General features: G+C 40.6%; 1 protein-coding gene across 1 annotated transcript; it reads left to right on the top strand.

The window, feature by feature from the left end:
- Positions 1-738: 738 nt before the first annotated feature.
- Positions 739-22,035, top strand: LOC146469788 (uncharacterized; the record flags this gene model as incomplete). Its single annotated transcript, XM_085122858.1, has 6 exons — positions 739-811; positions 7,641-7,750; positions 12,509-12,631; positions 13,339-13,696; positions 15,904-17,374; positions 18,733-22,035. Coding segments are annotated over 6 exons (2,570 nt in total), but the record flags the coding sequence as incomplete, so codon positions are not given.
- Between the last annotated feature and the right edge of the window lie 144 nt (positions 22,036-22,179).

Raw genomic sequence — 22,179 nt, 5'->3', positions numbered from 1 at the left:
GGAAAAACAAATTACTTTTTTCTTTAGCTTTTAACAAGAAACAGACAGTGGTAGCGACCTAAAACTGTGTCCACACTGGTTCCCAAGCACGGTGCCCGAGTACGCCTCTCGCTGGGCACTAATGTGAACGCACCCTTTAATCAAGTATCCACGCCAGAATTCGGACACGGTGTACATGCCTGAGTATGTATTCGGGTACTGAAGTACTTAGGCACCAGCTCGCTGTGTGCGCGCGTTTGTATTTGGTGCCCAATTGGCCCTGTGTGAACTTAACGTAAGGGTTTACTGCCAATCCAAGGATCTTTATGAACTGTTTTAGACGTTTGTTCTGGCGTAAATAACAGATATTTAATTGACCCAAGATCGCAATGAGCTCGTCTGAGGTGCTTGCGCATTATGTTTAACTCTTTAAGCCCTATCAGTGATCAGCATCAAATTTCTCCTCGTAATATCAATGCTTATTGAACCCCTGAGGTCATGAGAATTAAGGAAATGTTCACCCAAGGTGAATTTTATTGATATTTTAATAACCTCTCCCCAGTATATTTATAAGAAAAGTATGGAGATAAGAAAGGAGAATTTGTTCTTTGGTATTAGGGGTTAAAGGGGTAAGGCGGACACGAAACAGGGATGATGGGATTTCAGTCACTGTGTCTTCACATGCGCATTCACTGTTTTATTTATTTATTTATTTATTTATTAATTAATTTATTTATTTATTTTTATTTTTTTTTTTAGGCAAAACCATTCTCGGTGTTTCAACGGACACATCCAAACCCGATATTCAGCTGAGAGGAAAAGGGATAGAACCGTAAGTTTATTCCAATTATGATTTCCTTCCCTGATTGTTTGTAAATATAGTCGAACCTGTGTTAAGAGCGGATGTCTGTAAATATCAACCCGAGGTATGCAATAGCGAAAAATTCAAAATTCTCAAAAAAATTCACAACATAGCCCACGGTAAACTATTGCAAGAAATACATGTTTTACTTCGATCCGATAATTATTTTTGATGTGAGGCTATGATCTTGAATTCACCGCTCCTGAACCGGGTTTTCGGTGTCTGACACCACATGCTGCGAAGACCTTGTTTTAAAAATCAAACCAGTTTCGTTCCAAACGAAAAACACCCAGTCTGATAAAGTGCATAATTATAGACATCATGAATGGTATGTTACTCATCTGAAGTGAAAATTAAATATTTAGGAGATTTTTCAATATTTACAATTTTTTAAGCGATTTCTCGTGATGCCAAATTGACATATTTGCGACGCTAAAATCATCAACTGGTACATGGCGCTGAGGATAAAGATTTACACCACGTGAAAGAGCATCATTTCTTCTTATAAAATCCGCTTTCAAAACTATGGGCAACACAAAAGGAAATTTTTGAGGCCGCGAATTACAAGTAGTACTTTAGTGAAATTTGAGCTTTTCTGTCACGGCATTCCGATGCTAAAAGTCAAATAAACACAACATGAAAACGTTTCAAACAACAATGGTTTATTAATTCTTGCTACAGGGCACTGCCTGTGCATGACCTATGCTTATAAGACTATTTTCCTTGGTTTTCTATCCTTTAGGGGCAATGTCAAAAGATTTTAGCGGAGTTCAAAAGCCGTACACGGGTCAGTTTACGGTGTCAACCGGTCGCAACACTAGTAAATATGGAATAAAATGAAACCAGGACTTCTTTCATTCAATCTTACTTTGAAAAAAAATGGAGCAAATAGCTAAGAGTGCTATATAATTCATACCTTTGAGCGGCCACACTGGATGTTTAAGAAATATGGGACATCTATAGGAAACATCGTAACACTTTAGGCCGTTTTATACATTTGGTCACAAAGATTGTGTTACATGCATTTCACCGGTAGACCGCTGACCTTGCACTTACGTACGCCCTTGTCCACGGGATAGCAATCGATGTTTCGTCCAGCTAGACCCCAAAGACAATTAATTATATAATCAGTTCAAACTGAGGTTACGGGTTTGGCTTATCATAATTTTATCTGGTTGCGTCTAAACACGCGCAGTTGTTTTGATTTTTGATAAAGTTTTTCAAATTTCAGTCTAACGTAGCCTCCGAATACAGCCGCCTCTCATCGCTCCCGTCCCCGAGGGGCGTTTCGCGAAACGGCCCTTGGGGGCCGGGAGCGATGAGAGGCGGCTTTATGCTACTCAAGGAGAGTTAAAAGCAATGTCACTGTCTAGTTCATCTGGATAAGACCCAATTTTCAATTTATTGTCCACAAAAATTGTCTGTTGTATGATAGTTTTCATGCGATAAAAGATAGTTCATCCATCAGTAATGGAATTTGAGTAGACAAAATATGGTTTCTTTGGCCTTAATGGGTCAAAGTAAGAACACGATCAAACAAGATCATGTTACCTGAATATATGGTGCTATGCTCTGAATTTTTAGAGTACTTGCGAAAGCCAACAGGCACTAATATCGAGGTCATCTTGTGGATAAGTCTAGATTGCACAAATGTGATGCTCCGATCTCCCTTCGTTTGCTTGAAACGATTAGCTGCCCAACTGGGTGGGACCGGCGCAGAATCGGTTTTGGCAGCGCCGTCTGATGCCATAAGCATCTCGATGTCTTGAGCAAATAGACCTGATCAGATGGCTGTCATCGATTTCGAAGATACTAAGGGAAATTTTACGCTGAAGTTTAGTCAGTTAGTTATGTCACTTTGTAGAACTGGCTTTACAGCCAAAGGAGCGTAGCTGTGCCATCCAGGCTGTGAAACCCTGGTCCTCTCTCTGACAAAAATTGCTCCTCCTGCGCTCCTCCCTTATTCCTGCTGACAATGTACTGTGGTCGACTGTCGCAGGTGTGAGTCGTACTACAGGAAATATTGAGGGAAAATAGGGACGACAGTGGTGACGCAACCCCGTTTCCCTCCTCGCTCTTACCCCGCCGCCTCCCCCTCAACCTCCCCATTCTTTACGTCGGGAGACTGCTTCAGTGACAAAGCACACGGCCAAATAACTTCCTAACCTCCTCATTCTTTACGTCGGGAGACTGTAACAGTTACAAAACACACGGTCAAATAACTTTTTAAAAAAGATCACTAAAAATCGTAAATGTGTGTGGATGTAATAACCAGTAATTCAGAATCAAATTGCAAGCGTTATTTAAGGTAATTCTTATTTAAGGTCAGGAGTTTTGCGTTACAGTAATTCGATACCTGCTCTGTCTACGAGAAGCTCCGCCTCAGTTTTCAGTGTTCAGTCAGCAAACCCCGTGGCCCTTAGATAGTTTTAGAAGCGGCAGTGAAAAATTACCCTTGGCATGCGCCCGGGGGGTACCCTGTGAGCAGAGGCCCTTCGATCTTCCTAGATAAGTCGAAGGGCCACTGCTCGCAGGGTACCCGGGGGGTATATAAAAATTGACGGAGGTGAGCGTAGCTTTCGGGGGTTAAAATTCGTGGTTTAGTACCTGTCAAAGGTATGGCGCTACCTTTTAGCCAGTTTTAGGGTATTGAGCGAAAACATATAAGAGAAAGTTATTATAAATGTTAGTCAACTGTCACTTAGCGTATTCATTTTAGAGTTGGTACCACTAAGTGGGAAAATTGTACAGATCACGGCTACAAAACAAATTCTGGTACCTTTTAGTGGTACTTTTCAAAATTTATGACGATCAACTCGTCAATTTGACATGGGAGTCCTCCTCCCCCTGGGGGCAAGTGATCTGTGCAAACTGTAACGCAATCTCTGCCGTTAAACGTATTTTTAAATCGCGGTAAAATACATATATCGTTCCTGATTGATATGATGATTTCTACAATGTAAAGAACGCTTGCTCAAAAGGTATGAATTACGTAGCACTTGTAGCTATTGTTCCATTTGTTCTAAAGTAAGATTCAATGCAAAACATTCTGGTCCGAATTCAAAACGTTGACTACGTAAACTGACCTTTGTGACCTTTATACGCTTTTGAACTCGGGGTCTACTAAAACTGCCACAATCTTTTGTGCCTGCCCCGAAATGATTAAAAACCATGGAAAGTGATATTATGAACGTGGGCCAAAACCTATAGCAAGTACCAACAAACAATTGTTGTTTGAAACGTTTTCATCTTGAGTTAATCTGAGTTTTGGCATCGGAATGCCGTGACAGAAGAGCTCAAATTTCACTAAAGTACTACTTGTAATTCGCGGCCTCAAAAATTTCCTTTTGTGTTGCCCATAGTTTTGAAAGCGGATTTTATAAGAAGAAATGATGCTCTTTCACGTGGTGTAAATCTTTATCCTCAACGCCATGTACCAGTTCATGATTTTAGCGTCGCAAATTTGTCAATTTGGCATCACGAGAAATCGCTTAAAAAATTGTAAATATTGAAAAATCTCCTAAATATTTAATTTTCACTTCAGATGAGTAACATACCATTCATGATGTCTATAATTATGTACTTTATCAGACTGGATGTTTTTCGTTTGGAACGAAACTGGTTTGATTTTTAAAACAAGGTCTTCGCAACATGTGGTGTCAGACACCGAAAACCCGGTTCAGGAGCGGTGAATTCAAGATCATAGCCTCACATCAAAAATAATTATCGGATCGAAGTAAAACATGTATTTCTTGCAATAGTTTACCGTGGGCTATGTTGTGAATTTTTTTGAGAATTTTGAATTTTTCGCTATTGCACACCTCTGGTTGATATTTACAGACATCCGCTCTTAAGCGGTCACCCTCGGGGAATGCTTAAGTGACCGCTTAATACAGGTTGCGCAGAATACTCGTCAAACACAAAAAAAAAACGACATTTTATTTTATAAACACTTGATAACTTAGGCCTAGGGCAAACGTCGAATCTAAGTCGCGTCGAATTTATTAAAAATAGGTTCGACAAAGAGTCGACTTAATTCCAGTGTGGTAGCAAACGTCGAACCTGCGTCGACCCTAATTCTCAAGTTGCACTTCGTGAAACACGGGAATAAGCACGTGTCCCCGTGCTATTAGGGACCTTACGAAAACACGCCACAACACAAAAAGATTAATGAGCAAAAACAATCGCTCTGCACGTGCGTTTTAAATTTTGGTACATTTCTTTGTCGTCCTCTGCAAAACAACAACGTTAAATGACCAAATTCAAGGTTTTGTAGAGAACGTGAACCCACGGGAGTGAATTTTTCATTCTCTTCCTTAACTTGAACGGTACTCCTACCAATTTGGTTCCTGGCTAGTTTGTCGTTTGTGTATACAAGTTGAATGAGTTAAAATAGTCGCGAAGTAGCACAAATGAAATAAAGTTATACTTTCAAATGACGTTTGCGTTGGTGTCACCGTCTTGCATTCGTAAGGTCCCTATTCACTCGATGTGCGGCTAGTTATTGCTAGGAGTTGCTAGCGAAATGCCGAAATACAGTGCTCGTCGGGCTCTTCTTTGGCAATTAATTGCAAAAAATAGAAAGAAAACACTCAAACACTGAGCATTTATTGCAAATAGGCAATTTGCATTTCAATCATTTATATTTAGTGTTCATGAAACACGGAAAACACATTTCCATCACGCTGTGCGATGTCAGCAATGACTCTCGATAGCGCGCCATTTCTGGTCGCAAAATTGTCTTTGTACAGCGCATGCTCGTCAGGGGGGGAAATTGCGTTTGGCAGATGGGGGAGTCGGTATTTTTGTGACTTTTGCGCAGTCCATCACATTTGAATCAATTATTTTGTAATTTGCATGATTTATGAATTGAGTTCAGCGCGTGTTTAGAACGGCGTTTGCTGTAACGCCGAACCACTGTCGCATTATCCGACTTGGCAAGTCGAACTTATGCTGGAGTCGAACCAATTAATTTGAGTCGAACTTAATTGCGGCAAACGTCGCACCATTCATGCGCCTATTTCCAAATTAATAGGTTCGACGAATTAAGTTCGACTAAGATTCGACGTTTGCCCTAGGTCTTAGAGTACAGTTTATACACAAAGCGCTCGCAAAAATTACTTACTTGGTTAAGAAACCGCAGCGATAAAATGGTATGACAAAGGAGAACATGGTGTAGAAACGGACTAATAAAACATTAACGCCAAGCTCGTACAGTCAGTATTGTAGGTCATTAGAACTTTCCTTTTACAAAGTGACCGTTTAATACAGGTCAATACAATAGAAACAGCTCGTCGGGACTTAGTAAAGGGTGACCGCGACCGCTTAATAGAGGTGACTGTTTAATAGAGGTCAGAATTACAGCGTAACCGCTTAATGCGGTACGGCTTAGTACAAGTTCGACTGTATTATATCTGTACTACACACGTATTTGCATTTTAGGTTAAACACGTTATATCGTGTTTTTATGTTACTTTGCAATTGCTTTTATTAGATGGAGAGTTTTAAAGTGTGTGCATAAGCCCACAGGCGTGAATACTGATGAACTTTCTGTTTTCAAACCATTATTTACTGTGCTTCACCTAAACGTAAATTTCAGCCTAGCAATGAAAGGAGTCATAAAATGTACTTAGCAAAAGTAAACGTTTGTTTTAAGGTTACCCGGTACCTTCAGAGGTGTCTCGCGTCCAAGCGATGTAGCACGTCCGGTTTAAACTGTAGATACCTGAACCTTTATATGAAATTAAAGCTTATAGAGCTGGCTATCCAACTAAACCAAGAATTTTGAATTAAAATGAATTGCCGAATTTTTAGCGCTGTTTTCTCGAATAAATTTTTTCACTTGGAGGAGCCACTTCAAAGAGCTAAAATTCAAAAGGAATTTGTTCGTTTGCCTTCAAATTTAGACAGTAGCTAGTTTAACATATAAACAACAAAAACGTGTCTGCTAATTTTTTCTTTCGAAATATTTTTTTCTCCGAGAGCGATTTTTGTACAATTACTCCACATTTTTTCATCCTATTTCGTAAATGCTCTATAACTTTTCACTGCGATTGAATATGGGAAAACGCAGACACGTTTTTTTAGCGCTTTGGGTCCGGAAACTGAGGAGCAAATTAAATTAGCAAAAACCAAAATTCACTTTGACTTGTGGCTTTAAAAAGGTGATTCGGACGCTCGCAATTAGAGGTCGTGAAAAATTCGACAATTTATTTTATTTCAAAATTCTTGGTATGGTTTGATAGTCAGCTCTATAAGCTTTAATTTGATATAGGGGTTTAGGTATCTACAGTTTAAACTGGACGCGCTACATCGCTTAAACGCGAGACACCCCTGAAGGTATTGGGTAACCTTAAAGGGAGAAGGCAAATGGCCCTGTGGGGCATAGGCGGCATAACTTGAAAATATACTTTTTTTTATCAATGGCAGCTCGGCGAAAAAAAAAATTCTTTAAAAAGCAAAGGTTATTCTTAATGCTTTCCGCCATGGATAGCCAAGATGGAAAAATGGATACGAACTTGAAATGTTCGGAGCGACATTTTCAAGTTTCCCCTTGCGTCTTACGTAAAATTGTGAATTACTGATTTCTGCTCATTCTTTCTGTGAAATTTGGAGGTGACCTGCGCCCTTCAAAAGCTGTATCTTCACTGGACCCTTATAGCCTGTAGCTGCATCCTTGTGGTGATCTAGAAGCTATTCATGTATGAGCAAGGGATTTAAATTTTATCAAGTTTTGGTCAATAACATGATTATTACAGCAACACGGCAGCTTTAACATTAATATGCGTTTTTCTTTCAGTGAACACTGTACAGTAGAGTACAATGGCGATGCAGTGGTCCTTTATCCCAAAGTAGCTCTGTGTTCTGTGGATGGCATTCCAGTTTCGGAGCCGACCAGATTGCCGCAAGGTATATTAGAGACAATATCATCAGGGACCCTTAAGATTGAGCGTTTCCTCTTAAACCGCGAACCGCAAACCTCGCCAGCAGTTTACAGTTCGGAGTTCGCCGTATTCACATAATCTGGGATTAAGATTGAAGTTTACTTTTTGCCTATGTCGTGTTTATTTTAACTGTCGGCCAGGAAAGGTAGGAAGCAAGGAATGGCATGATACATGATCTTCGTAAAAAGTAGGAATTTCTGTACTTTGGCAACGAAACACGTGCATCACGACGCCATATTTGTTTATAACGATGCATGTACTAATGTGGGTGAAAATTATTTTAATCTCGCAACTGAATCAAACACACCTCATTCATCGAGGTGGAAAGGAAAGTCAATTTGACGTTTAAACGTGGCTTTATAGTTTTAAAACTAGCGAAAACTCTGCCGGAATCCACTTACCTCTAGATAGTGTCCTTGACGTTGAAACCTGAACCTCAAACGTCAAACGGGGCGGCAGGATTGGAGTCAAGTGACTTTTATAGGTTTGCGGTTAGCGAAAAACGAGGAAAAACCTCAATCTTTTCCAGGGAGCTTTAGCAACGACGACGGCGACGGCAACGAGAACGTCAAAAAAGCAATAGGTTTAATAACCAAAACAACAACTCTGCACGTGCATTACACTTTTTGGTACATTTCTTTGTCGTCACTGCACGACTAGCACGTGAAATATCCTGATGAGGGGTTTTATGTAGGACGTAAACACACGACGGCAAATTTTTCTTTCCCTTTCTAAACTTGGCTGGGGTCTCCAAGAATTCAACTCCAGTAAATTTCACCTATACATTTGGCATTTGAAACGGGTAGGAATAATCGCGATGCCGATTGAAAAAACGCGCATTTATTTCAATAGTGAGGTTTTCGTAGCAGTCGCCGTCATCGTTGCTTAAGCTCCCTTTTAAGAAACCACGTCGGTAACTACACCGAGAACGTCACTCGAAAAATAATTCGGACGTTATTTTAACTACTTTGTGATTGTTCCAACTCGTTCAATTTGTACAATGTGGTCAATCTATACAGGAACCAAATTGGATAGGAACGGCGTTCAAGTTAGAAAAAAGAGAATGACAGATTCACTGTTATGTGCTCACGTTCTCCAGGCAACCTGGCATCTGGTCATCTCACGTTGTTGTTTTGCAACAGACGGCAAAGAAGTATACCAAAATGTATAACGTAGATGCCGAGCGAGCGTTCTTGTTTCCGTCGTGATTGGTTAGCGTTCAATTTGTGTCCATTTTGATTGGTATACAGCTATTTCAGTTAACGTTGTCGGTTCAAAGCATAAAGCTAAAAGACGAGACCGAAAGTTTACGTGGGATTTTTATGAACAAATTAATCAAAATCAGTCATGCCTGGAGAAAACAATAGGTTGTAATTAGCAATCCAATGACCTGCACGTGCAGGGATGATTTTGATGAAATTGTTCATAAAAAATAATCCCACAAAACATTGCGGTCTTGTCTTTTAGCTTGATTTTAACCCGACAACGTTAATTGAAATAGCTGTATAATTTTAAGCACTCTTAATTATAAAGAACGCAGAAGGAAAAGTTAGACATATGTTCCAAATGACCAACACCACGAGAGATTACTTTCATTTGAATGGTCCCCACCAAAGGTGTAAAGATTTAAAACAATCGTGCACAGTAAATTGACGAGTACACGTGTACTGTACAGGATCAAATGTAAACGTTGCAAACCACCCATCAGGGAGCTTAAGCAACGACGACGGTAACGGCAACGAAAACGTCACCCAAAAGTATATCTTCATTTCATTTGTGCTACTTCGCGATTATTTCAACTCGCTCAACTTTTACAAAACTGGCGAACTATCCAGGAACCAAATTTGTAGGAGTGGCGTACAAGTTAAGAAAGAAAATGAAAAATTCATCGTTGTGCGTTCACGTGCTCCACAAAACCTTAAATGTGGTCATTTCACGTTGTTGTTTTGCAGAGGACGGCAAAGAAATGTACCAAAATGTAAAACGCACGTGCAGAACGATTGTTTTTGCTCATTAAACCTATTGTTTTGCGGCGTTGTCGTTGCCGTCGCTGTCGTCGTTGCTTAAGCTCCCTATAGGCAATTTTCATGATGGCGTCATTTGACTACAACTGCCAGAATTCACTTCGTTTTTATTTTTAAATTTAAATTTTGTAATCCCAGTGGAGAGCAAAGAACAATAGCTCTAATTAGCATGAGAAAACAAAAAACTGAAGGATTCTGGTAGTTGTAGTCAAATGACGCCATAGTGAAAATGTCCTATTGTCGTATAATTGACAGCACCACAAGAAAGTACTGATCATCAGCTTTCAATTGAATGGACACACAAGCTTCACCTTGATCTGTCCCACGGGAAAAGTTTGCTCATTAGTTTTCATTTGAAAGGTTGTAACAACATTATACAGACTTTCTGAAGGGGGTGGGGGTCTACGCGGAGTAAATAAACACACTGCCTACCCCGGAGCGGACTCAATTTCGGTCAGGAGCGAATCCTGATTTCATATTTAGATTAGCCGTGAAAAAGAATCACTCTTGCGTAAATATTAGTCGACAATCGACTGTTGTGTCGCTACTGTATCACGCTAACTTGCATAACGGAAGTATGGACTGTTTTTTACATCGGCTTAAAGCTGTGTTTTGTTCAGGAACAGTGCCTTTACTCGTAAGTTGACATTCAAATTGTTGTTAATCGTCTCGGTTATTATTCTGTAAGCGCCTTGAGCCCATACCTCGGTAGTTTTATTTGCTTTTATTCCGTCTGAAATCATCTCGCGCGCCAAAATTAAAACATTTCTGCGTAACTTTAAAAACTTAATCTTGCTTCCAGTGCGGGGCCTAGGTTCCTTATTGGTGCAATTATAGATTGTCTAAAGCAAGAACCGGCTCTTGCTTTTGATGGAAATGCGCTTAATTCAATGCGAATTATTGTATAACAAATTACAAGTTGTTATCTTGATCAACGTAAGTGCGCACGTTGAACTGGTTGAAATCCCGCCGATTTGAAATTCGTCCACACTTTAAAGGTTGCAAATTTTGTACACTCCTTTTCGTTCTGCTAATTTGCTGAATTCCATTTTGGTTTCCTACAAAACGCTTGAATTCGACATGCATTTATTCTTTAGAATTAGAAAACTATAGTATAAAAATATTAGCATAATTTGTCTAGATGATAATTTATCGGCGAAGTAATTTTAATCAAATTTTTTTCTGGGGCAATTATTCAGCACCAGTGGGTTTAAGCTCCAATATAGAATTTGGTAGACGTTTCATCGTTAGGGATCATTTCCCACATTCCCATAACATGTATGTGTGCTCAACTGTTAATATTACAGTGAGAAATTAGAATGCTGATCACTATTTGGGCTTGAAGGGGTCATTGCCCCTCTTGAAACTAGCAACGTTTTGGTAAAGCGGACTCGAAATCACGATTTGCAGACGTTTGACTGAAACAACTTCCCGCAAAAACGGACTCTCGCTATTAAGGACACGAACTCGCGGTCCAGATGGTGTCCGCAATAAAGGGAGTTGACTTTATTTAGCTTCGATCTTTCTTTTATGCCCAAAATGAAATGCCATGTGGTGTGATATTCGAGTAGGTGACTGCTTTAGTTTCAGTTTCGCATATTCTGTTAGTTACCCAAAATAGCGGATTACAAGGGATATTTTTGTCTTCATCTTATCGTCGTATTGCTGTTGTAAGCATTCTGTAATGCGCGAATCAGGCGATGATGGCGTTTTCCTGTACAGTTAATTACAACATAATGTTATACGCAACCCTTAAGGCTGGTTTCCATATGATCGCGGATCGCAGATCGCAGATCGCAATAAGGTCTGCGATCGTCTGCGATCATATGGAAACCAGCCTTTAGATAGAACATGGTTCTATCTTCTGCGATCGTCTACGATCGCGATCGCAGGATCGCAGACGATCGCGGACCTAATTGCGATCTGCGATCTGCGATCCGCGATCATATGGAAACCAGCCTTTAGAAAGGCTCACAGGTTTGGGTGAGAAAACAATAGCGGGGCAGAAAGCAAACAAAAGAAACAATGAGTACGCAAGAAAAAAGGAAACAATGGATCCCAGCCCTGAAACTATAGAGCTGCATGATATACAGGTGTAACGAACTTAGACTGCGAGCAGTCCTGCTTTCTTTACTCAGATGGCTTGCGCGAAATAAAGGGACTGTAAAATGATGCAAATTGAAAAGAGAACAAGGCTCGCTAGATTCAATGTAAACAAGAGTGTAAACAAAATTAGAGGTTCTAAATAGCTGCCTGCTATCTGGAAGAGGATTCATAGGTCTCTCGCCGTGGCATTGTCGAAACTGTTTAGTTCTGTTTAGGGTTTAGCTCCCACGAGTCTCCTGTAGCTCAGTGGTAGAGCATCCGAACTAGTAATCGGAAGGTCTTAGGTTCGACTCCTGATAGGAGCACTCGGATTTACTTTTTCCGAGTATGCCTGTGTCACTCACAGAATAATACATCATTCTCAATGCACTTGTGGTACATATGCTCTCTTGTTAATGAACATAAAACCTCTAACGTAGTTGCTTATAATACTACTGCGAGAGTACTAGTTTAATGAAAGTTGTAAAATCTTGTGAGAAATTATTTTAATCGAGGGAATTTTGAAAAATAACCAAAACCGGAGGAAAGTAACACTCTTCGCTCGGAGGCTAAGGCTCTATTCTATTTAATTTAATATTTGTCTTGTTTTACAGGTTGTATGATTTGCCTTGGAAAGTCGAACTACTTTCGGTTTAACCATCCCAGAGAAGCGAAGCGGATTAAAGAGTCAAACCCGGGAAACCGGTTTTCTATTGTTCCTGACCAGTACTACCCAGGTACAGTATGCACGATTTCTACATGGAAATTGACTGCAGGCGACTTTTGCGTGAAACGGAAGTTGGTAAACTCATTGTGCGTGCAAAATTGAAAACAAAAATGTTAACATGCTCGGGCTTTTACAGGAAAAGTCTCCCAAATGATCAACTGTTTAGCCAAATCCCAGTTTGGTGGTAGCTGGGCATTCTTGTCTTTTTATACTGCGCAAGTAATGTCGAACTTGTTAGACATTCTTGGTTCATTTTGCACAGTTCTCTTGAAAGTAAGTCAACCGTACACAGGAGGCTCGCACATCAATTATCTTAACGTTCTCACAGTAATATCATTTGAGTATTCATTTATTTTAAAATATGACCTAATTTCCACATCATCATCGTGTGACGTAATCAGCTCATGTTGCGGACCTCAAAGGGCCTCGTTACTCTCGGAGGGCGCCCTGCACCGTTTTCAACGTTTTCCGTGGCTGCTCGAGAGCACAAAAGAACGAACAACGGAACAATGTTTCCAACCCTAAAAAACAACGCAGCTGCAGGTTATAAGGGTCCAGTCAAAATAGAGCTTTCGTCTACTGCTCTCTGAGTTATGGAGTTGGACGGGGGGGGGGGGGTGGGTTGGTTGAGGAGGGTATTGACTCTCTCTCTCCTTCCGGCTTCAAAAGAACAAAACAGAGTTAACCCGAACATGTTTGCCTAATTTTTTCCCCCAGATGTGGAACTCGCCATTGAACAGTACAAAAAAGATAAACAAGAGCGAGAGAGACTGCAGAAAGAAAACGAACGTTTGCTGTCCCTGGAACACGAGTACAAGGAAGCCGTCGAGAGAATCGAGTTTGAAAAAACACAACTCGAACAGGAGCGGCGCGAGTTGCAAGAAATGGAGCAGCAGCACAAAGAGGCCGTCGACAGCTTTGAAGAAGAAATCGCAGTGCAGATCAAGGAATTGGAAAGACAACGAGAAGAGCTTCGGCACTTCGAAGAGGAGAAGGAAAAACTGATGATGCTACAAGAAAAATACGAGGAGAATGTTAAGAAACAGGAACAGGAACGCTCAAACAACGAGAAGAGGTTAATGTAAAAATTATTCTGGACTGAATTGTGTGACAGTCACGGTGTACTGGCCTCATACGCAGACGTTCTTTGGCTCGTCACGTCACGCACTCCCCCTCACACGTGGGTAGGAGGAGAGCGTGACGTGACGAGTCCAAAGAACTTCTGCTAGTCCTGAGGCTAAGGTGTACTTAAACAATAGACCCCTCTCCAAAATGACGGCAACAGATTTGAATGAGTTAAAATTGAACTGAATGAAAACCTGATACCAGCACTGGAAAGAGCACCTTTACTTCAGTAACCTTGCAAAGTTTCAGCATATTAGGTGTTATATTAGCTTAGGAAATGTAAGATGAAATTTGACAAATTTATAGACGTTTGTATGACTGGGAGTACACGTCATACCCCCAGTCATACAAACGTCCGTATATTTATAATTTTTCAACTTACATTTTCTCAGCTGAAATTACAGCTGATATGCTGAAACTTTGCAGGGTTACTAAAGTAAAAGTCCTCTTTCTAGTGCTGGTATACGTTTGTAATTTAAACTTGTTTGAATTTTCGGCCGCCACTTTGGAGAAGGTTTTATTATGCCACGAAAGTTGCGTTACGCTGGGTTGGCTTTGAACTCTATTATAATTCCATTTCTTGTGTTTACTTTATTTATTTGTGTTTAATGCAAGGGTATTTCCCGTATTTTCAAGCCAAGAGAAAGTGAGACGTTTTTTCACTCCGTCAGGAAGGAAGTATTTGTTTTCACTCATACGATATGAGTTGGCAGCCTAGTATTTGAAATTTCTTGTTCCATGTTTCAAAATACCTGATGATGGGCAATTAATTACTCCAAGTGTCATTGAAGTATCTAAAATTAACCCCTCTTGCTGACAGCAATCGAAAGGAAAATTAACATTGTTACGGTAATTAGCGCGGCAGAGAGAAATGATGGGACAACCTGGGAGCGTCGAAGTGTCGTATTTCGACGATGCGTACGAGAAAAAAAACTAAATCAAATGTTGAGAACGAAGATTAACGCTAAGTATTGTAAAGGTGTATTGAAAAAGATCAAATGTCCTTAACAAAGGAAGCAGAATTATCATATTTCCTTTACCCAAGGACGGGATTGTGAAGGTCGAGGCAACCTGAAGTAATCAAAATTACGTCGGGGTTATTTGGACTCCAATTTATTGACGTCGCGGAAAATTACGTTCCAACTTACAAACGCCACTATAAATTTTATTAAAAATGGTATCTGTATATAAAAAGTGGTACTGCGTCTCTACCTGTAACACATCTGAACTGAGACAGCGGTCTCGAGCTCGTAGTCCAAGATCAAGATATTATCTCGGGAAAGAGGTTGTTGACGATTTTATCTTCTACTTTCTTTTTCGGTTGTTCCCCAGAACGCTAAAAATATATGTTCGGGCGAGTCATGCGTTGACCTATGTTTAGGATGTCACGAAAAAGCTTTGAAATTCAATTCGTCACCGGTCGGATCGAATCAAGTTTTCTTGTATCTCATTGGTCGGAGCACTCGCTGTGTTGGTGGTCATAAGTTCAACGCACGTGACTATTCTCGTGATCAACTACAAAACGACACAAACAAAACCACAAACTTCAGTTTCGTTATATGGGGAATTTACGGTGATGTCATTTGTAAAATTTGGAATAAGAAGCCGTAACAAATCTTTTCAGCCACCGCTAACTCGTCTCACAAAGCCTGAATCGTTGCAGCAACGGATAAATGTCTTGTCGAGAAATACCATAATTGTGGTAATAATGCTATCGATTTCACGCCACTTGAAGCGATTAAGACGGCGACGGAAACGAGAACGCCACCAAACAATAGGTTTAATGAGCAAAAATAATCGCTCTGCACGTCCGTTATATATTTTGGTACATTTTCTTTACTGTCATCCGCAAAACAGCAACGTGAAACGATCAAATTCGGGGTTTTGTGGAAAATGTGAGTACACAACAGTGAATTTTTCATTCTCCTTCCTTACTTGAACGCCGTTCCTATCAATTTAGTTCCCGGATACTTCGCCACATTTTGCAAGTTGAACGAATTGGAAGTAGCGCAAGGAACGCGAAGTTATATTTTCAAGTGACGTTTCGTTGCCGTTGCCGTCGTCGTTGCTTAAGTTTATTGTTTTCTACGAGAGAGAGGGTTAAAATGCTTCGCTGGTAAATAAACAACTTGAATTGTTTTTTTTTGTGTGTTTTAGGAGACAGGAAGAGTATGAGAGGTTAAAGGCCATGAAAGCAAAACTGGAAGGAGAAGAGGGAACTGAGAAGGAAAGGGTCGCCATCGAAGAGTTAAGACAACAACTAGCGCTGCAGGAATTGAACAGCCTGGAAGAGGAACTTCTTACTTACGAGCAACAGGAACTTGATAGCGAACTTATCGAACAAGAAAGAAAGAAACTCGAGCAAATGAAACAAAGACAAACGGAGGTAATAAAACAGTTGGAGGATGAACTGAACGCGCAAATAAAGATGTTGAAAGAAGAACGAGAGAAGGAGAGTGTTCGGATTCAACAAGAGAAAGAAAGGATACATTTGCTGGAGCAGCAACAACAAGACGCGCTAAAACAGATTGAGCTCGAGAGAAAACGGCTTGACGAAGAACGCGAAGAGGAGAAGAGGCGACTTCAAGAAGAACGCGAGCGCTTGAACAAACTAGAACAGGAAAGACTAGAAATGCTAGAGAATGCAGCTAGGGAGCAAGAGCAAGAAAAACAGATGATCGAGACGGAGAAGAAACGGCTGGTTGAACTCGAGGAAAAGCACGCAAAGGCCATGAAGGAAATCGAAGACACTATGATCTCCAAGAAGGATAAAATGGAGCGAGAGCGCCAAATTGAGTTCGAGTTTTTCGAAACGGAACAACTGCTGTTGGAGGAATTAGAACAGAAACAGCGTGAAGCTGCCCAACAGCTTGAGAGAGAAAGAGAGATTATACGGACGCAACTCGAAAAGGAAAGAGACGAGGAAAGGAGTAAGCGCGAACGAGAGAAAATGCGATTTCAAGAGCTGCACGCTCAACAACAAGAGACGCTTCGCCAGGCAGAAGAAGAAAGGCGGCGGCTCCAAGCGGAGTTGAAAACTCAAAGAGATCAGATGGCGAAGGAAAAGACGCGATTGGTGAATCTCGAGAAAGAATATAAAAAAATCAGAAGCAATGGAGCCGAGGTTCCTTCGCTTTTGTCTGCGTTGAACATGCCTGATGTATCGCAGCTTGGAAAAGGCTGCTCGCTACAGGAGCGAAAACAGCGCTTAGAAGAAGAGAAGAAGCGACTGATGGAGCTGAAGAAAGAAGCGGAAAATCTTTGGCACGCAAAGCAACAAGAAAGCAGTGAAAGTGGGAGTAGCGGAGACGAGAGAACGAAAGAAAGGGCTGCGCAAAAGCTGCAGCGTGAGAAGGAGAAAAGAGTTCAGGTGGAACGAAAGCTAGTTGAATTACAACAACAACAACAACAACACCAACAACAGAACAATACGACCACGACAGAGGATGGTGACAAGGTCAAGGAGCTTGAAAAAGCGCTGGGTATGGAACGCTTGAGAAGACAGGAGATGGAAAGAGTGCTGTCTGAGAAACAAAAACAGGAAGAGCTGGACAAAGTCGCAGCTGCAGAAAAGGCTCGGAAGGAAATGATGACGGAAAGAGCTATACAGGAAAGACTCCCCTCTAAGGTAAGTAACCATAGTTTGATGCATCAGAGTATTAACTCTGCGGTGTATGCTTAGAGCGGTTTTCAATTGAGTGTCGAAAGTAATTTCGCGTTTGCTTTGGTTTTGCATTACTAAGGTCTGTGATTGGTTAACAAAACTCGCGCCACTTGCTCAACCAATGAGAATCCAAACCAAAACCAATCGTGTTTTCGCCGCACGCGTTTTCCCGCGCTTGGTGCCAGTTACATGTATTTGCTTCGAATTCTGATTGGCTCGTTGTGTTGTTTACATCTGTTGCGATTGGCCAGAGTAATTACTTTGGTTTTGGTTTGACGACACTCAATTGGAAACCGCTCTAACTGTTTTAAGTGAACACATGAAATTCCCACTGAGCGTTAGCCCTAGTAAGGAAACGGGCGAACACACGAGGCAAAGAAAACAATCTTAGGGCTCGGCGGGAATTGAACCCACGACCTACTGATTAGATCAGCCGTTGCTCTACCAGCTAAGCTATGAGGCCACACGGGAGCAAGTGTTGGGTGATTGGTCGTAATTACAGTAATGTGAACGTGAGCGTAAAGGGTACTAATGAATGTTGTGCCGCTAGCACTAATGACACAAATTATTGGATCAGAGAATTGACAACATTCATTTTACCTTTAACAATTATTACATATTTTGTGTTTTGATAGCTTCGTCCGGATTACAGACTTCCGTCACAAGTTTGTAAAATAAACAAAACTGCAAATATAATCCTTTGGGACTTTGTTTACGGAAGTCCTGTTTTGGTTGTACTTAACACTGGACGGAAATCGCTTTTCAAAATGGGCGAGGCCAGATAATTAAGCACCCGCCCTATTTCACTCCATAGAGTCGTATTCGGCTTATTGTTTTAAAGGATCAGTTTCCGTGGAGATTTAGAGAGCCTTTTTGAAACCCTTTTGGGGGGAGGAGCTTGTATTTGGAATAGACCATCTTTATATTCTCAGCATTGAACAACATCATGTAGAAGAGCCTTTCAAGAGTTTCTTGCCCATTATATAGTACTAAGGGGTGCCCCCTACGAAAGGGTGTATTTACTGATTGGTTAGTTTCGGTTGGTTACTGAGGTTAGGTTAGGTTTCTTTGTGTGCCTCGAGTAACGGCTTTCAAATTATGTCTGGTTTTATAAAGAGTTGATAAGATTTTTTGGCCACTCGAGTACTGACGTTTCGAGGGTAAGCCCTTCGTCAGGCCGAAACTGCGTCCAAATTACGGTATCACTTCTGTTGATGAAGCCAAACATTCGTTCCTAACCCCACCCCCACTGGCCTAACACCACAGTTTCTTAAGAAACTAGCCCTTTTAGCTTTCAAATTATGCCTTTTTCTATACAACAGGTAAAAAACGGCACTACCCACAACGAGGATGACATTAACCTGGTCCAGCACTTGGTCGCTACTGGTCACGTGTTAGAAAATTGTCCATCAGTGCGCGTGACCGCCAGCGCCTGCAAAGGCTACCTGTCCAAAATGGGCGGGAAACTCATCAAATCCTGGAAGAAGCGCTGGTTCGTATTGGACAGACAGAAGCGTGCCCTGTGCTACTACACCGACGAGCACCACAGGGTTCCCAAAGGAATTATTTATTTCCAGGCTATTCAAGACGTGTACGTAGACTTGCCCAATTCATACAAGGGCTCGTCAATGAGGACTACGTTTTGCGTGAAAACCCCGCAGGAGACATACTATGTTTCCGCTCCCAGCGGGCTTGCGATGAGTATCTGGATCGACGCTATTCTCACGGGTAGAGAAGGGGCCAATTTTTACAACTGAATTAAGGATTTGGTTTTATTCTGTAAATTAAATAATTGGGCTGTTTGAGAGGGGGGGATTTTTGTGGGGGGATAGGGGATATCCGTGAGCTTCTGTGAGAAAGCGTGGGGATGGAGGGAGGGAGCGGTTTCTGTGAGCTTCAGGGCGTAGAAAAGGAGATGGGAGATAGAGATTAGGCAAATTTCCCCACCCTCCCCTACCTCTCCTTTCCGTACATATGATGATGATACTACCAACGAAGTAGAAGCGAAATTTTGACTTAATAATCCTTGTATTTAATTTTCTATACTTCTCAACGGAGATATTTGTCTTCAGCAATACGATGGGTTCATCTCTCTACAAAAAATGTTCGTCATTGAAGGTTTTCTAACTGTTCCTTTTAAGAAGTTTATATTAATTTAGAAAATGCAAAATTATTAAGGTTTTAGTATTATAAAGGTTCTACGTGAAATATTGTTGTTAATGTTTATTTTCGTAACTTCATATCTTGTAAGAATTTTCTTAAGATGCCGTTATATTTTAAAGAACATTTAATCCAACATAAGGGAAAGTACGTGCAAGTAGCGTTTTGTTCCCCGGAAACAGGGAACTGTCGTCATCGATGATGACTTAACACGTATTTTATATTTCAAATGTCACTTATATTTAATGATATAAAAAAAAAATTTAAATACTGTTTTTCCATGTACCTAAGCGCCTCTCTTTGGTTTATGGTGGTCTTTGTTTGTTGTTGTTGTTGTCGCCGTCGTCGTGGTCGTCTTTGTTGTTGTTGTTTACTGTAGTTGTTGTTGTTGTTGTTGTTGTTGTTTGTCAGGCCTCATAACCATTGCCTTTCAGTAACTATAGTGAACCGCAGTCCCTCTAGTAAATCCTCGTCAAAATAATGAACTTTAAAACGAAGAGATGCATCTTGGATCCTCGCCAAAGTTTCCTCGGTTAGATGGTAGTTTTCTGTGTAGGCAATTTCAAATATCTAGTGTTCAAATTTTGGATCCGAATAGAAGTGGTCTCAAAATTGTAAGTTTAAACGTGTCCAGGTTGTTGTAGGGGTATTTTGCAGAGCGCTGAATGCAAAATGTCCCATTTTACGCTCATCTACAACATTTAGAAAAAGCGAATTCTCTTCACGTAAAGGAGGGAAGCGACTGAATATGAAATAAGGGGAATGTAAACTGTGTAAAAACAAAAAAAAAATGATAGTCAATTTGCGATTCGTGTGCACTTTAAGCAACGAATGATACTATTTAGGTCTAAGTACTCTTCAGTCTATTACTTTTAGGGTTAAGCGCTGATTATACAGACGGTTAGCTTTTAGTTGTTGTTATGGCAAGACACTTGACATTATAAGACTTCTACATGGATTCGGTGTTCTGCAAAATACCCCTGCTGTTATAAACGTACGGTGAAGCTACATTACTGCGAAGTTTGGCGCGGGCCCACTCTCGTCTATCACAAACCCACCCTACCGAAAAAGATGGCGATTGGTAAATTTACCTATAATTCTTAGCGTAGGAAAACTCTAAAGACGCTCATAAAAACGCACAGAAAATTTCTATAAACTTCAAATCTAGCATACACGATGTTCTTAGTACAGGGACGAATTTCACTAAAAATGTGGCTTTTTATGTGCTTTTTGGTTGTGTAAGGTTCGCAAGGTATTGTAAAGTGTACAGCCACCATCTTTTTTCCGTACTGTTGAGGTTCTACCTGGAAAGTAACCAGTAGCAGAGCAAGATACTACCCGAGAATTCTCATTTAAATGCTCATACACAATTCTCGTTCCTTGCGATTATTTACAGACATAAAAGCCAGAGCCACTTTGTACAGCATAATGGTCCATACTGAAGAGTATTAAGGGACAGTACTGCTCAATAACTTTTATTTGAATGGTCAGTAACACTCTAGCATTTCATTCCCGAGTTAAGAGCCACATTGCACAGCATAATAAACAGCACCATTGGAAAGTACTGCTCAATAGCTTTCATTTGAATGGTCACACGTTAGGATTTTGTCCACAGACTCAAAACGTTAGAACCACCTTGTACAGCATAATAAACAGCACCACAGGAAAGTAATGCTCAGTAGCTTTCATGGTCACACTTTGGAGTTTTAGCCACGCACTCAAAAGTTGCCAGCATCGAGCGATTTCTTTTGCATCAGTGACGAAACCGTGAAGTTTAACTATCCAAAAGAACACGGTCCACTTTACTTGTTCTTGTAATATCGCTTGGTTTTCGATATTTTACGAATCACATCAAGCATTTTGTTTTAAACGTGGGTTTCTCTGCAGTGAAATGTTTTGGGGAACTTGAAGTCTTGAAGTTTCAAGTCCAAGTCTATTTTGGTACATGCATACATTGTTAGAGATATATTGTCCCGACAGAAAGTTAAGTTGTTGATACTAATAGATATTTTTATAAGACACGGCGTTAGCTGCCTAGATAAAATAATGTTATAATGTAAAACAGATTAAATATTAGTAATGAAGTAATTATCGTCGCGGCCGTAGCGCCCGTATTGTACTGTAAATAAATCAAGGGACATAATATTGGGGTCCTCTCCTCTTCATTGGCTAAAAGAGCTTTTCGGGAAAGTCCGCTGAACGAGGTGAATGTAGCCACAATCGTGTGAGCACGTAAACTCCCCTCTCCCAAAACTCCGTTTAGTCCTTGCAGAGGAGAGAAAGAGAGAGAGAGTGAGGAAACTATGTTCCGTCGGCCAAGTGCCGTGTTCAGATTTATAACGGTAATTAAAGATGTTTCTTTATTGCTGCATTAAAGTTGGGTTTTCATTATCTCCCAAAAGGAACGTGTATTCCTTTTGTTGGTGTTTTAAAAGAACAAAAGTTTAATAAAAGGAATAACTTTTCGTTTTTGTCCTTTTAATGTTGGTTCCAGTTGCTGATAATAAATGGGCAAGCACCTTAATCATCCTTTTTTCTTTCCCTTTTCTTTAATTTTTTTCCTCTCTTTTTTTTCTTTCTTTCCTGTTCTTTCTGAGCCATTGTTCCTC

Source organism: Pavona decussata, unplaced genomic scaffold, assembly GCF_977016875.1.
Source record: "Pavona decussata unplaced genomic scaffold, jaPavDecu1.1 SCAFFOLD_119, whole genome shotgun sequence".
In the NCBI taxonomy this organism is placed as follows: Eukaryota; Metazoa; Cnidaria; class Anthozoa; order Scleractinia; family Agariciidae; genus Pavona; species Pavona decussata.
This window is presented reverse-complemented; position numbering and strand designations above follow the sequence as displayed.